Source organism: Labrus mixtus, chromosome 1, assembly GCF_963584025.1.
Source record: "Labrus mixtus chromosome 1, fLabMix1.1, whole genome shotgun sequence".
Lineage (NCBI taxonomy): Eukaryota > Metazoa > Chordata > Actinopteri > Labriformes > Labridae > Labrus > Labrus mixtus.
This window is the reverse complement of record NC_083612.1, coordinates 18,738,420-18,753,560: the sequence shown is the minus strand read 5'-3', so window position 1 is coordinate 18,753,560 and position 15,141 is coordinate 18,738,420. Positions and strand designations below refer to the sequence as shown.

Here is a 15,141-nt window from a genome sequence, read left to right as displayed (position 1 = left end):
AGTTAAAAAATAAAAAAGTATTAACAGAAAACAAAAACTACGGAGTGACTACAATGTTTTAGCGAAAATCCCTAGATCCCCTGACAAGATGTATCTTGGAAAGCTGCCACCCTCCTGCACCAGATTGTTAATGCTGTCAGCCATACAGCCTCTGCAGATGTCAGACGCAATTATCATTCAAAAAGACTTTAATTACTCTAAATGTACTGAGTCAGTTCAGGCCTTTTCGATGAATGTAATGTGTTCATGATATCGTGTATAAGAGCCACAGCAGCTGATTGGTTACGTCATGGATCCAGTATAATTCCCTCTTACTTTCATTGTCTCTGTCTCCCTCCCCTGTCTCTCTATCCAACAATTTCTTGTTTCTCATTCTTGGTCTCAAATCACATGTGCAGGAAAGTGTCAAATCATTTAGTGTCTGATGAGAAGTGAAATACCCTTTCTATCACTAATGTTCTGAGAGAAATCATCAGCCTCTCCCGCCATTAATCTCACTATCTAATGTCCTCTCATGTTGCAAGATCACTCTCTAACCGAGGCTTTTTTATACAAAGTCCATCCTCTTCTCTGCAAACACACATACTGTGATCCTTAAATTAGAAGCTGGGTTTTTCGGTTTCTTTAGCTGTGTTTTAGATGTAGTTTGAAGATAAGAGAATAGAGAACACATTAAACCTCCCACTGCTTTCACACATATATACTGTACTATCAAATATTCCCTCGTTATCTGTATCCAGCCATCTTTCTCCACATTACATAACATAACAAGTTTGATCCTGCTGAGATAAGTCCAATCATACTTCAAAGCTACTGGAGAAATGTGTCAGTGACTTTTGACGTTCTGTGTACGCCTTCATTGAATTGGAATCATATTGTTTCCATCAGCATAAATTACAAAAAATCTAATGTCAGGTATGACTGTTTTTTTTTTTACAGTTCTTTGTAGGATACGATTCACGGTACTGGGTTCACAATATGATTCTCTCACGATTTATTTTACAAAATGAGACTGTAGAAAACTTTTGAGATGACTGAAAAAGATTCCTTTAAATTTTTTTTCGTGAAAACACCAATGCACCTCGTCATCTCTTTGGCTCTTGCACTCGTTTGGGCGAGCAGGTCTGCAAACCCGCTTGTTAGTATGGTTTGGCCTCCGCAGATGCCATGATAACGCCTGCTTGTTACAACCAACCACCTCTGTTCTACAGCTGCTGACATTCACAATATTACTCGATTCATTTTTCAGAGTACCGGTGTGAACCTTGACACCTTTGAATCGATTTTTTACTGCTTCACGATTAATCTTTACATCCCTACTTCTTTGCTTAAATTAGGCAAGGCATGTATGTGAGGCCGAAAACCTGGCTACTCGCTTTAAATGCACTCTGCTAGTTGAGAACTCCATTTTTTCAGTCAATGCCGCATTAACTGGTTACACTAACTGTCAACACCATTTGGGCATCCATATACAACATTGCACAACAGTTTGTGACTATAAAAGCAGTGAGATGATTGCATTACTGTCAACCGATTAAACTCAAAAACAAAACGTTCTCAAAAACATTTATTTTTTTAATCAGATCTGATGCAGTCAGCACCATTGAATAACTCAATATCGATACAATTCTTTACAGTAATTCAGTATCAGCACATTAATCATTCTTTTTTTTAAATACACAGAACCAACTATTAGTAAACATACTATGGCTTTCAAACTTTTCCAGCATTTGAGAGATTTTTTAGACTAGAAAAAGAATTACCTTTTTGCTTAAAAGGAGACATTTCTCTAGGTTTGAACATCTCAAAATCACTCATTCATTCAGTGACATTCTCATGACATATTGTTCACGTACTGCATTTATTTTAGATTTATTCCCTGATGTTTGTGATTGAAGCAACGTACAATACATCTCAGATTACTTTATACAGATTATGCTTCCATGGATATGCACTAGATTTGTGATGAGTTGGTTTAAAGAAATAGCTTGACATTTGGGGGCGGTTGTATCTTTCCTGGTGGTGTATTTGAAACAGGATTTTTATGTGTTTCAAAATGTCAAACTATTCCTTTAATGGGCACTTCAAGGTAAAATGGACAAAATGTTTCAATTATATTTTGTTTTCCAATACATTTATGTATTAAATTAATATAAATAAGGAAGCTAATGTGTGTTTGAAGTGTTATCACTTAAAAAAAACACATCTAATTGATAGGTACAAATAGTTCATAAACAATGCAACGTTTTTATGCTGAGATATTGTCTTCAATCTCTTCTAATCAAATAATTATTTTATTGTCAAATTGTACAACCTGGACATTTAACACAATACACTAGACTTTAAGCTGACAGAGGTGAATATGTTTTTAGTTTCATTTGATGAAACCCTTAAAGGTTTGCTGGCACAGTATGAGGGTCTGAATAATAATAATAATGCTGTTTTATACTAAATCTCTGTCGTCCCGTTCATTCAGTCCATTTTGTTTAAATAAATAAACAGAACATTTTTCATTCACATTTGCTGACAACAAAATAAACTGTATCATAACACTTATAAATGAAATGAAACAATGACATTTGGTCAAATTAAAATGACCCACAGGAACAGATAAAGTGCATTTCTGATATTTGAGGCAGATTTTTATCACAAAAGATAAAAAAGTAGATACTCTTTCAATACATGAACATTTCTTGTAATCTGTATTTTTCCAAAGAACAGCCAATAGCAAGATTTGAAATCACACTCAACAACATCCCTTTTAAATGAAATGATGAAACACCCACCAAATAACTGTTATTGTGTTACCAGTTTAGCTCAGTTGGTAGAGCAGGTGCACCATGAACAGAGGTTACAGTCCTTTACGCACAGGCTGCAGGTTCAAACCCTGGCCTCGGCCTTTTGGTGCTAACCCCACTCTCCCCTCCTGTCTCTCTTCAGCTGTTATATCAATAAAGGCTAAAAAAAAGAAAAAAAATGCTGTGTTTGTTGCTGATAGTGTATACAAAAGGTTTATCTCCTGAAGTCATGAAAAGGCCAGTAGAAGCCCTCTTCTGTAAATGTCTGGCGAGGAGGTTTGGTACCAGAAGAAGAAAGGGAGACTAGAAGCGATGATGATTGTCGTGGCCCTTTCTCTCAATACCTGTGTTTGCAACCCTGAAGACTGTTTTGTCATGTGACTAAAAGTTATAGGCAGAGGTGGGCACAGTTAATAAAGGATGTAACTCAGTTAACTGTTAATCCGTTAACAAAGACTTTAACTTGATATAAACTATTCTGTTAATGCTGTTCATATTTAACTAAAGTTCAAATTAACGTTAACCGGTATAATAAAAAAAGCTACAAAAACATCTGCTTGTTTGACATGTCAATAGATGTTACTTCTTAAGAGGCCATGATGACTTAGAAAACTTGAAAAACACACATGTCTGTGTTGAATATCTACAAATAATAGAAACATTTTTCCATATACCAGCTCCCCTGAAGTCAGGCTGCATTTGTGTTTTCTCATTATATCACTGTCCTGTAAACAAATTCCTGTCCTGTGTATAGCACTTCTGCTATTCATCACTATAAATTTACAATTCTTGTGATTCTTGTGATTCTGACCATGCAAACCATTTCAAGATCAAACTAACACAGCAGCCACAATCTACGCATCTATCGGACCATCAACTGGAAACAACTTATTCATTTTTCTTACCGTCTCAAGGTCTACTGCAGCAACTCCTCTGAAAATGATATTTAAAAAAAAAGGTTCCTGCTGCATCTGTGCAACGGTCCCTATGATTCAAATCCAGTGAAAGATTTAATCAAAACACATAAACATTCAGAAAGATCCACGGATTGATTCAAATTTTCAACCACTGTTCAGCTGTTGACTAATTAATGAACTCTTTTCGACTGACACCTATTGACCAATCAGGACCTTCCATTCACTGTTCCTATACTACTACAGCCAATGAGAGCCTGAGTAAAAACAGGAATTTATTTCTCTCCCCTCCATAACACCGGAGTTACATATGGTGCAGATGTGTCAGTTGAATAAAAAGATAACAACAGGGTCTGCAGTCTCGTCCCTTCAAAAAGTCAGGAGCAGACGAGGTCAGCTGACTTGAGTTTGAAAAGTGAATTCAAGTGACTCAATTCAAAATTCAAATTAACATTCTGCTTTTAAAATTAATAGAAAATGTAACGGCAATAATTAACGTTTAACGGATTAACAGATGTGTGCTCATCTCTGGTTGTAGATTTGTTTTATCTGTTCAAAGACAAATGCTGGTGGAGGTCAAAAACATTTACAATTGGCTTCGATGTAGTTTTCTCAGTAACAAGGAAATGGTATCCTTTAACATTATTTTATTTTTTTATTTCATGTTTTTAACCTATTTAATACTGTTAACTTTCAATTGAAAAGAATAGTGTGACAGTCGAAGACTCATACTTATTCCCTCTGCATGATGATTGGTTGATGAGAGCATTGATACCACTCCCATATCAAATAAGAAGAGCAAGTACAGAATTTGCTTAGCATGAAATAGGAAACGGGTAAATACCTTGCTTGGCGGTATACAATGGTAACCAAATCTGTCAAAAGTAACACTTTGTTTGTTTAATCTGTTCTAAAACCCAAGTGCATATATTAATATATATCCCAAATGCAACAGAAATATTAATGCACAAAACCTCTGAAAAAAACAAAAACTATTTTTGACAGAATGCTTCTTTTCCTTATACGTTGTAACATAACGAAGAACATGAATAACTATTAAACTGCTGGTAGGACATTTTTGATAGATCTTGTCAGAGCAAAGCTAGCTGTTTCCCCACATTTCACATTTTGATGCTTACCCATGCTAACCACCTCCTGGCTCCTGCTACATATTAGTATCTCAACCGATATCTACTGCATAATAATGATGAAAATAAAAAAATGCATATTTCTCAAAATACAGAAGTAGTCCTTTAAATACAAATTTTCCTGAAAACAGTCACAATACAGAAGCTTGTTCCTTTTTAATTCATGCATCCCTCAGTTCTTCTCGCCGTGTGGGGGCAACTGGTCTCGCTGAAAGAGCAGGGTCACACCCTTCCTGAAGCGGTGGTCCCTGACACTGTAGATAATTACATTACAGCAACTGTTTCCTGTCAGGATCCAGAAGGCAAAAAAAGAAAAGTTACACCAAGTGTATCCCACCACGTTCCCAAGTACAAATACTGCGATGGGAGTGAAAGATGCTGTGAAGGCGAATGTAAGTATGCCAATTGTCTTGGCAGCTTTGATGTCTGAAAAGGAAGGCCTGTGAGGGCATCCTCCCCCTCCCATTCCCACTCCTCCCCCTCCGTCACTCAGACTTCCCTCCGAGAGCAGTTTGCGTTTTCGGGAATACTGCCGGATGCTGGTGAAAGATATAATATTGATGGCTAATGTGCCACCGAGCAGTGTGAAGTCAAACACTGGGAACAAAAGCAAAATATTGGCATCAGATGGTAGCTGACTTCCAAACATTAATGGGGTGTAGTTGCACATGCGACTGCACTCATTGTACTCCAAAGTGAAATTACTGCTGAAGATAAGGGGAGCTAAAGCTAGCAAGAAGCTTGCAGCCCAGGACAGCAGTATGAGTAGCAGAGTTCTCCTGCGGGTCACCAAGGCGTCCTTGTGAAGTGGCCATAGGATGGCAACACTTCGCTCCAGTGTCATGAGGAAGATTGTGCTAATGGAGACAAAGGTGCATCCAGCGAACACTGGGCCAATCAGCATGCAGGGCTGCCAAGGGCTTACAAGTCCCCCAAGAGAGGAGGAGGTGGCTGGGGAAGTTAAGCTACCCTGGTACCAAATGGGAGGAGTGCTAGTCACCATCAGAGAGATCTCAGTGTAGACAGAGAAAGGAACCACAAGGACGCCGACCATCATGTCTGCTATGGCCAGAGACACTGTCAAAGAGAGAACCAAAAGAAGAGAGCAAAAATAAAACATTTAGTCCGTTTTCTTTTACACGGGTTATGTAATTATTTAAACCACAAACAGGATGATTATTAAAATGATATTCATATCTAGTGAGCAAAAGATTTGGACCACTTCAACCAAACACTGTTATAAGTTATCCTGACCTTTTTAGATCTATGTAAATAAACCTGTTTTTTGATTTTGGCAGGTTGATTAATTGATATATATATTTTTTAACAATATTGATTACCATTGAAATCTTCGGTAAGACATTTAATTTTGCCTCTAATGTATTTCCAATATTGATTTCTGCTTTAAGAAACCTTCCCTGTGAATGAGTACTTTCAGGATTTACACTTTGCAGGTTAGTTTTTCTGTAACAAACTACTTTCTGCTGCCAACAACGGTGGGGTAAAATGGTTAACTTAATTTACCTTTTAAGTATCCCTGTGGTGTACGAGATTGCCTGGTTTGCACAAAGACAGTAACGGTGACCACATTTCCAACCACAATGGCAAATGCCAGGCTGACCATGAATAACACTGCCAAGGTGCGATTGAGAAATCCACAGCAACAAAGGGTACAGAAAGGGGCCAGCGAATGGCTTGATTCCAGTCCTGTCTTGCCATCTGTAGTCAGATTAAAAGGACCGTCTGTAGCCTGAAGCAGAACTGCTGCGCTCCCAGGAAGACTCACGTTAGGCAGCAGTGCAGTCATGGCCCATAGACTCCTTTACCCCTCCAGTTATGTAGGCATCAGAGCTGCTAAGGAAATCATGCCCTGAAGAATCGTTCCTAAGGAAAGAGAAAAGAATAGTGTCAGTTAAATTACTGATTGAAACAATGATTCACACATGTAAAATGAGCATTTATACATTATGGTGGTGTTTCTGCACTCTCAATCTCTTATTTCAGCTACTACTCCAGGTAAAGAGGAATCCTCCAGCAACCTAGGAACCCACTGGTGGACACCAGCTGAGTCTTTGAGCTTGGCTTGCCCAGGGGTCCCCAGATGCAGCAGATAGGTATCAGGTGGCTCAGAGGGTTGTGGCTTGGGTAGTTGTGGTGTGGGAGGAGTTTGGGGAGGCTATGGAGAAGGATTTTTGGTTGGCCCCATGGCTGTTCTGGCAAACCATCAGATTACTCAGTAGGAGAAAGTAGGGTTTGACTCAGGCTGTTCTCAGCAGGAGTGGAGAACTGCTGACCTGGGGATATCATTAAGTGGTGGGAGGAACAGTTTGAGGAACTCCAGGTCCCAAAGGTCCCAACTTACACTAATCATTTTCACATTTTACCTAAATGAATGATATAAGATGAGAAATTAACCATGAAAAGGCTCTTTATTAATTAGACAGAACATGGATCTGTTCCATTTCATTTTTCTATTTTTAATAAATCTGTGGTGTTGTGATTATAGCTAAATCTGCATATCCAGGCAAACAATGAGTGTTGTATAAGCTGTTTGGAACCCATGTTTTATGCATGTGAGTAGCAACGACATCTACAACATCAGACTCAGTTTAAGTTACACTCTCAGAATTCATATCAGAAAGGCAGCTCCACTATGTCCTGCATGAAGGAAACATTCTCCTCCAGTCAATAGTTCCTTTTGTTTTTAAGCCCTGCAGTATCATATTCTTATAGACGACCCCTCTAATCAGGATATTTGACTGTGACTGTGTTTCTTCTTCTAGGACTCTGCTGAATGACTGCCTGATTGATGTTCTCATTTAAATCTGTACTGTTCTATACTGTAGGTTGTAACATGCTCATCAAGCTAGCATTCAGCAGAGACAACATGAAATTATCATCCTTGTTGTCCAATAGGCAGTAACATCCTCGTGCTGTATCTTTCATTAAGCATGCTACTCAAACAAGCTTAATTAAAGGCACAGCTAAGGCTCTATAAGAAATAGCCAAAGGGTTAGTTGTTGTCAGGTGTTTGCATTTAAACCAATAATTTCCTTTTCTCTTGAACTTAGAACAACTCAAATCCCTCCCATTGCCACAAATTACTGTAGGCTTGCAAAATTTATGACATTATGCTATTTATGTTTGGGGTCAGTCAGACCCTGGGGATATCTTACTCCCCTCCTCTCCTAATATTAATAGACTCATTTAGATCTGGGAGGGTTGATGCTGCATAAATAGTACTGTCAAAACCAGTCACACATGTAGTAAATTTAAAAACCCACTTCATCTACTGCATTTTACATCTGGGCTATCTTTGTCTCAAACAATTGTACTGCCCTTTAAACAATGCAGACAATTAAGCCTTTATTGCTGAATCTTATCCACAGTGCAGTCATGCTACAGATATTATGCACACACTCTATTAACATTTTGATATTCAGATATGCAATAGTTCTAGGTCTTTTTTTAGCCAGATAGTGAGAAAATCAACCTTTACCCAGCTTTTCACACCACAATTGTCACAGTATTACTCACCTGCAGCAACAATGTTTAAATGTCATCTTGCATAGTGATCAAGGCCACGATCGACAAGAGTATGTTTCATAACTTAATGAAAGAGTAAGGTGGAATCCTCTGACTCTATGGTTTATTTTTAGAGTGGATTATATGTTCTTTATGAGAAACCTTTTTAGCTACATGGAATATTACATTTGTTGTATAAAAGAATAATTATACTCATTGAACACAGCCTGCTGGTAAAATGGATGGTATTTAAATGGCTTTAGGCAGTTTTTTTCCCCATGTCATAACAAAGTGTTTTCTGTCTTCTAAGTTGATGATTCTGGTGATTAAACAAATGACACTGTGTTTTTTTGGGAGAACAGAGGATCAGCCTCATTAAAGAGCTTTTAGCATTAACCTTGAGTGATGATGACAGGTGGAAGTCTTCCCTGTGGCAAGACCTCAGGCGTAGTGAGACAAGCAGCTGACAGCAACAACAGCACCAAACACACAAGCACACACACACACACACATACAAACAAAAATAAAAACACAGTATTAGAGAGATACCCGGACATCCTTACAATCAGTACAAACTGAAATTAAAACACATAAATTGAAACACACGACAACCCAAGCCCTATTTCAGAAAGCAGGCTAAACAAACTCTGATACCCAACCGGAGAAAAGCAGACTTGGAAGCAGTTAAAAATAAAATATAAGAATAAAGTTCAAACAAAAGGCTTGGGTATAAAAGGCTCATGGTGGTACCTTTCTTTGCTCATAGGCTATTTGACATATTAAAGTAATTTGATTAGTCAATTTCAATTAGCTTATTCCCCAACATAATGCTGGTTCAAACTCATTAATGTCCTCTCACCTATAGCCTACCCTATCCTTATTAAAATAACTCCTCCCAACGTAGATATAACTCCCTACGAAGTAATAATGCAGCCTCTTCATCTATAGGCTCCTCGACTAAAGGACATGCCATGTTTAAAAAAAATTGTAGGCTAGCCACGTTAGTATGCCTGACAGATTATATTAAAACCTGGACTCAAGATTAACTTAATTGTCTCACAAATTGAGAAAGTTGTCTTGGGATCTTCACCCATGCTGCAGCCATAAAAAAGGCAACAACTAAACATCATTCACATTACATTAAACATAAAACAATCAACATATTTGTACATATTGTATTCAGACAAACCTCCAGTAATGCTCGTGATACGGACTGAAACACCCAGGTCTAACTGATAAATTCTTCCCTTCCTGTCTCATGGCGAACAATGTCTCACAATGCAAAAGCTTTGTAGGTCTTCACAAATAACATATGCCAACCAATTTCATGATCCTAGGTGGCTTTTTATTTTATTTTGAAGGAGGCACTGAAGCATAAAAAAAACCTAAATTAATCATCTTATTTGTGCACTAATACAAAAGTAGCAACTTGCTTTTGCCAGTAGCTGGTGCTTTAACTTTTTTGAACATTTAAAATGTAGTTGAAGTCATTGGGATTCATCCAATTGGTGCAATGGTTATCTGTACAAAATTACACTTGAATACATTCTGTAATCTCCCAAATGCATTGTGGTTGGTCATGCATGCAATGAATTTTCTTTGACAGGACCTTGTCCATGAGTGACAAGTTGGGCATATTTACCGACCGTGGGGGCCTTGTCAGGGCTCTCAGGCCAGGTCGCCCACAGCACAGAAGGGTCATGTGCAGTAATAATGGGCAGGCGAGCTCAGAGCCGCCTGAGGCTGACTGCCACAATACATGATCTGAGAGACAACTGTCTCTCCACAAGTATTTCTGTGAGTCTGTGTTGTGTTTTTTCAAAAGTCCAAAAGCTACACATTCATGGACACACAAACACACAAGCATTGCTTTGTTATTAATATTGTTGTTTAATGTTCACATGGGTTAGAGTCTAGAATACTAGCAATATAAGCATTTGTGTTCTTCCCCAATACTTTCAATATACCTAGAATTAGTATAGTTTATTTTTAATAGAGCTACAATTGTTGGTAACAAAAAGGCAATCCTGAGTTTTTGTCCATTTTTTTAATAAGTCTTTTGATCTGACTATATATTAGATCAAGTGTCTTGAAGTTGAAAAAATAGAAATGAATTACAAATAAAAATGAATTAAAAATAAAAAACGATTAAAACCTAAAACCCCTAATTTTTCAGGGACAGCAGATGCAAATTAGTTATTAGCTAACTGGTGCAATTACATTTGATTGTGCACTGCCCCTGTAAAAATAAACAATACATTAAAACAAATTAAAATACAAAATTCTAAAGCTTTCAGGGCTTCTTTTCAAATTGTAGAAGTGGAGATAAAAATTGTTTCCTGACTTCAGTATCATGATTGTGTGGTGAGTGAAGTGTGTTGTTACATCACAAATATCCTTTAATAAACAGTTTATATGGTTTATTCAATTTGCATTTTTAGCTTCTGTTGTAACTGTAGGGTCTATCACATTTATTGGATGGAGTAGTAACATAATAATCACATGGGAAATGATTGTATTATGTTGCTCTTGGTTACGAAAGTATGTGATATCCTGAAGCATATATTGTCACTTAGCTTCCTTTTGAACACTTTATGTTTAGAAACTGTAAATAAAAAAATTAAAAAAAGAATAATTGATAATTGCATTAGAAAATCCTGCTGAAAAAAGTGTTTTTATACCTTGGCTGATACAGATTGCGATGAAATGTGCATTAAGAGGTTGTAATGGAAAAAAATAAAGACTTATCTCATATTTGAAGTCTCATGAAAAATAATTTAATGGAGTTTCTTTGATGTATAATTTCTTGGTCTTCCAAAAATGCATCACCATCAGTTACTTAAATATAACATTTTGCAACAGTGCTGTTTTAAGTAGCAATTGTATCTTTTAAGTTACATGGAAAAAACATTCTTTAAACAAAATATTATATATAATATTCTTTAAAGCAAGAACACTTCCTTCAGGGCAATACTACTAAGAGTTATAAACGTCACATATTGCATAAATTAAAATTGCAAACTGATGTAATCTAAGCCAGTTTACAGCCATGCATTCTATGCAAACACAATGTTCATCTGCATTTTTTGCATTAGTCAGTGTACCCATCTATTACCAACCAATGCTTTAAAGTTTTAAATAAAAAAACTTACAAATGCAATGTAAAACACTCTCATAAAATAACACCCAGACAAACACAAACAATTGCACAATTAGATTGTCTTACCATCATTTCCTCTGAAAAAGGATCATAGAGTAGCTGTGCAGACAGAGGTTGATGACAAACAATCCAGTATTGAAGTCCTTGCTCAGTGTAAAGATCACCTGGTTAAAAATCCTCCAGTGCTAAAGGGAGTGGAGTTGTCCTCTCATCATCCAATCTCTTGAGAAGCACAAACTAGAAAGCTTCTAACACAACCCTGCTCTGTGTCACTGTGATTCAACCTCTCCCTCGCTCTTGTTCTGCGAAGTGCTCAACCTTCAGTCCCCACTTCACTGCGTCCCATTCCCCTCCCCTTCCCTCACCTCCCCTCACCCTCCGCATGGCTCACAGTCCTTATGTACATGTTTCTCCACCAAGAGATTCAAGGTAGAGTCTACAGCAGTGTTTCCCTCTCCTTTCTCTTTTTATCCTTCAATAATTCCATTCCTACATGCACCTCCCTCATCTTCTCCCCATTGTTCCTCACCACTGAAACATCTCTCATGCTTTGTATTATATCTTACATCCTCCATCACTGATTAACTCTTGTCTCAAAGACACTACATTCATCTATCTCTGAATTCTACTTGTAGGCTGCTTGTATTTCAGGATCTAGAGTTTTCAATGACCATCTTGGAACAACCAAACTCATGCCCTGAACCTTTGTGTCATGATTGATGACCAGCTAACATTCAAGGTTCTGGTGGCCTCGATTACTTGGTTGTATCGTCTTGCACAGTACAACATCAGGAAGATCACACCCTAACTGTCAGAGTATGCTACCCAGCTCCTTGTACAGCCTCTTGTGATGTCACGCATTGACTACTGCAACTTCTTCCTGCATGCACAATGAAACCTCTGCAGATGATCCAAAATGCAGCAGCCAACGTGTCTTCAATCCACACAAAGCAGCAGCAACCTCCATTCGATCTGCAGAATCCCTTTCCAAGCTCTTGCATGAACACCTACGCACTTAATGATAGTGATGGGACCGATGATGATGATTATGATATTGATAATGACTGTTTTTACTTTTTTACTTTAATATTGGTTTCTCTTCTCTAGTTTATTTTCTTCTCTCCTCAGATGCTGTAAACACAGCATAAAAATACAAAGAGAGACAGAGATGAAATCACATCAGGAAAGAGATACTACATCAATGAGAGGTGACCCTTTAACAGTGTTAGAGGGGGTTAAAATGCATCCATCCACACTTGGGCATTTACCTAGGTTTGCCCCCAATGGCCTTGGTCCCTATTGCACAGCTTTAAGAGTGTCTTGCACATGGACCTACCCATTCTCTTTCTTGCCCCCATGGGAGAAGAGACTACAGCACTCTGGTGAGACCCCTGCCTCTGTTTTTGATTGGAAACTGGAACATGCTGCAGGACACATCACTGATTTGCCCTTGGCATGCCTCTGTTGTGTCAAAAAACACAGGCAATGAAATCAATGCTCACATTCTGATGTTAAGTTACTAATGTTAGGAAACAGTAAGATTCTTCTTCTTCTTCCTCCTCATCTGTCTGTTTTGTAAATTACTTTGGACTGGTTTTCATGGGGAGAATAGAGAATGGGTTTAAGCTGTGTTTACTGGATTGTTCGATAGTCTTGAACGCACCATTCCTGAGGTGCGCACAGAGCGACTCCGACAGACCCACGTCTTGAGAACCAGTCCTTTCTGTCCTGTCATCTCTTGACCGCTGTGTCACACTTTAGGTTAGGGCTAGCAATTTGCTAGCTCGTAACATAATTGAGGGCTCATTCGGGATCTGTTTGAGGATTAATGACCTGCGTCAGCGATCCTTGATAGAACCGGCTTAGGTAGCTAGTTACATCCAAACATTTTTTTTGTGAGAAAAGGCACAATTGAGTTGTATTCAGCTCAGGAAACGCTAAGTGTCGCTAGGTTTAGAAATAGGTTTGGGCGCATGGCTAAGGGCAGATTAGCTGCACGGTGCTACCTTCTCACCAATACAAATGTTTGTGTATGTATGTAAAACGAAGCTAGCTATGGGGTAAAGTAAACACCAATTTTATGTGTTACGTTATGTGTACATAAACAGGAAGGATTGATTTGTGTTGTTTGGCTGCTTAGCGGACACTGATTTTAGAAGTAATTGTTGCTTCAAAGTTTTCGGTTGTGCTTTGTTTGTTTACATAGCAGTAGCCCTGTGAAGGCTGTGCGCTTCGGTTAAGCGTCTTGCCGAGTAGCGTTGTGGATCTCTGTTCCTGTCCGGTAAACTACCTGTAAGCTGGTCATTTGTTATGTAGGTAAGGCTATTTTGAATTGATTACCTTAGAGGTAATTTGGTTTACGGTTTTGCCCGTTTTTGTTTAGCCTACCTCTTGTTACTGAATGTAACCATGACCACTTTCAGAGTAGAAGACTTTTTATGACAGCGACTTTGGACGCAGTGAGTTGCGTAAGCTAAAAAAGGAGGACTAACTTACAGTTGCTGATAATTTTGAACTGGAAATTGATCCCGAAGCTAAGAAGTTAGCGATTGTGGAGACTCTCATTAAAGAGCTGAGTTTGCATGATCCTGTACAGGAGAGAGAGAGGGAGCAGGAGCGTCAGCTTGAGTTGACAAGGGAGAAGGCAATGGCTGAAGAGAGGGATCGGATGCTTCAACTTGACTTTGCAAAGATGAAAGCAAGAGAGCAGGAGCAAAAGCTTGAATCAGCGAAGTTGGCATTAGAGAAGGAGAAGCTACAAGCTAACAATAATGCCTTACAATGTAAGCACAAAGCTCATTTTCATATTTCAAGCTGTCTGAAGCTCATGCCAAGATTTAATCGTGATGATGTTGGTTCTTGCTTAGAAGCTTTCGAGAAAATTGCCATGGAGCTCGACTGGCCTCAGGATAAGTTCGACATTGCTTGTTCAGAGTGTGTTGGAGGGAAAAGCTCAAGAAGCTTATGCCGCCTTGGATGCTAATGACAGCAGAGACTATGAGTCTGTGAGAAAAGTGGTTTTAGGGGCGTATGAAGTGGTGCCTGAGGCGTACAGGCAAACGTTCAGATCGGTGCGGAGGAAACCTGACGAGACTTTCCTCGATTTGGCTAGACAACAGGAGGTTGTGTTTGACCGGTGGTTGGCCGGCACTAAAACATTTCACTTGCAAGAGTTGCAGCAACTTATATTGGTCGAACAGTTTAAAACTAGCTTACCATGGCACTTGGAGGTACACCTAAATGAGTTGGGAGTTAGTCAATTAAGGAAAGCTGCTATGGCTGCAGATTCCTATGAGTTGACACATAAAGATGGTGCGTGGAAAGGTAAAATTGGTAGACAGGGAGTTTCTGCCAGACCTGTTGAGGCTGTCCTGACTAAGTCTGCTCCTACCTTCGCTCAGCCACAAGGTTCATGTGACAAGTCACACCCAGTACCCAGGAATGACATCTGTCATTACTGTCATTACTGCAAAAGTGGCCCGGCCATTTGAAGTCCAATTGCCGTTGTCTTAAAAGGAAAAATGGCGAAGCCAATATTGTGGGGTTGATTGGTGTCCAGATTCCGACCATTCCTGGTGACATGGGCAGTTTTAACA

At 38.7% G+C, this 15,141-nt stretch overlaps 2 protein-coding genes across 2 annotated transcripts in view; one reads left to right on the top strand and one right to left on the bottom strand.

Moving 5' to 3' along the window:
• Positions 1-15,141, top strand: part of LOC132973396 (large ribosomal subunit protein P2-like) — a 133,272-nt gene that overhangs the window by 58,121 nt on the left and 60,010 nt on the right. The gene's annotated exons all lie outside the window — the stretch shown is intronic.
• LOC132980242 (beta-2 adrenergic receptor-like) lies at positions 3,921-6,675 on the bottom strand. Its single transcript, XM_061046253.1, has 2 exons — positions 6,385-6,675; positions 3,921-5,937 (listed from the first exon to the last, which is right to left on the bottom strand). The coding sequence occupies exons 1-2, from the start codon at positions 6,665-6,667 to the stop codon at positions 5,033-5,035; spliced, it is 1,188 nt and encodes a 395-aa protein (XP_060902236.1). The 5' UTR covers positions 6,668-6,675; the 3' UTR covers positions 3,921-5,032.

Bases quoted from the DNA above. Each gene is read 5' to 3' on its own strand.
- LOC132980242 (XM_061046253.1), bottom strand. From the start codon at position 6,667: ATGACTGCACTGCTGCCTAACGTGAGTCTTCCTGGGAGCGCAGCAGTT. The intron at 5,938-6,384 runs GTAAATTAAGTT...TCTCTTTGACAG, and splicing joins ACCACAGGGATACTTAAAAG to TGTCTCTGGCCATAGCAGAC.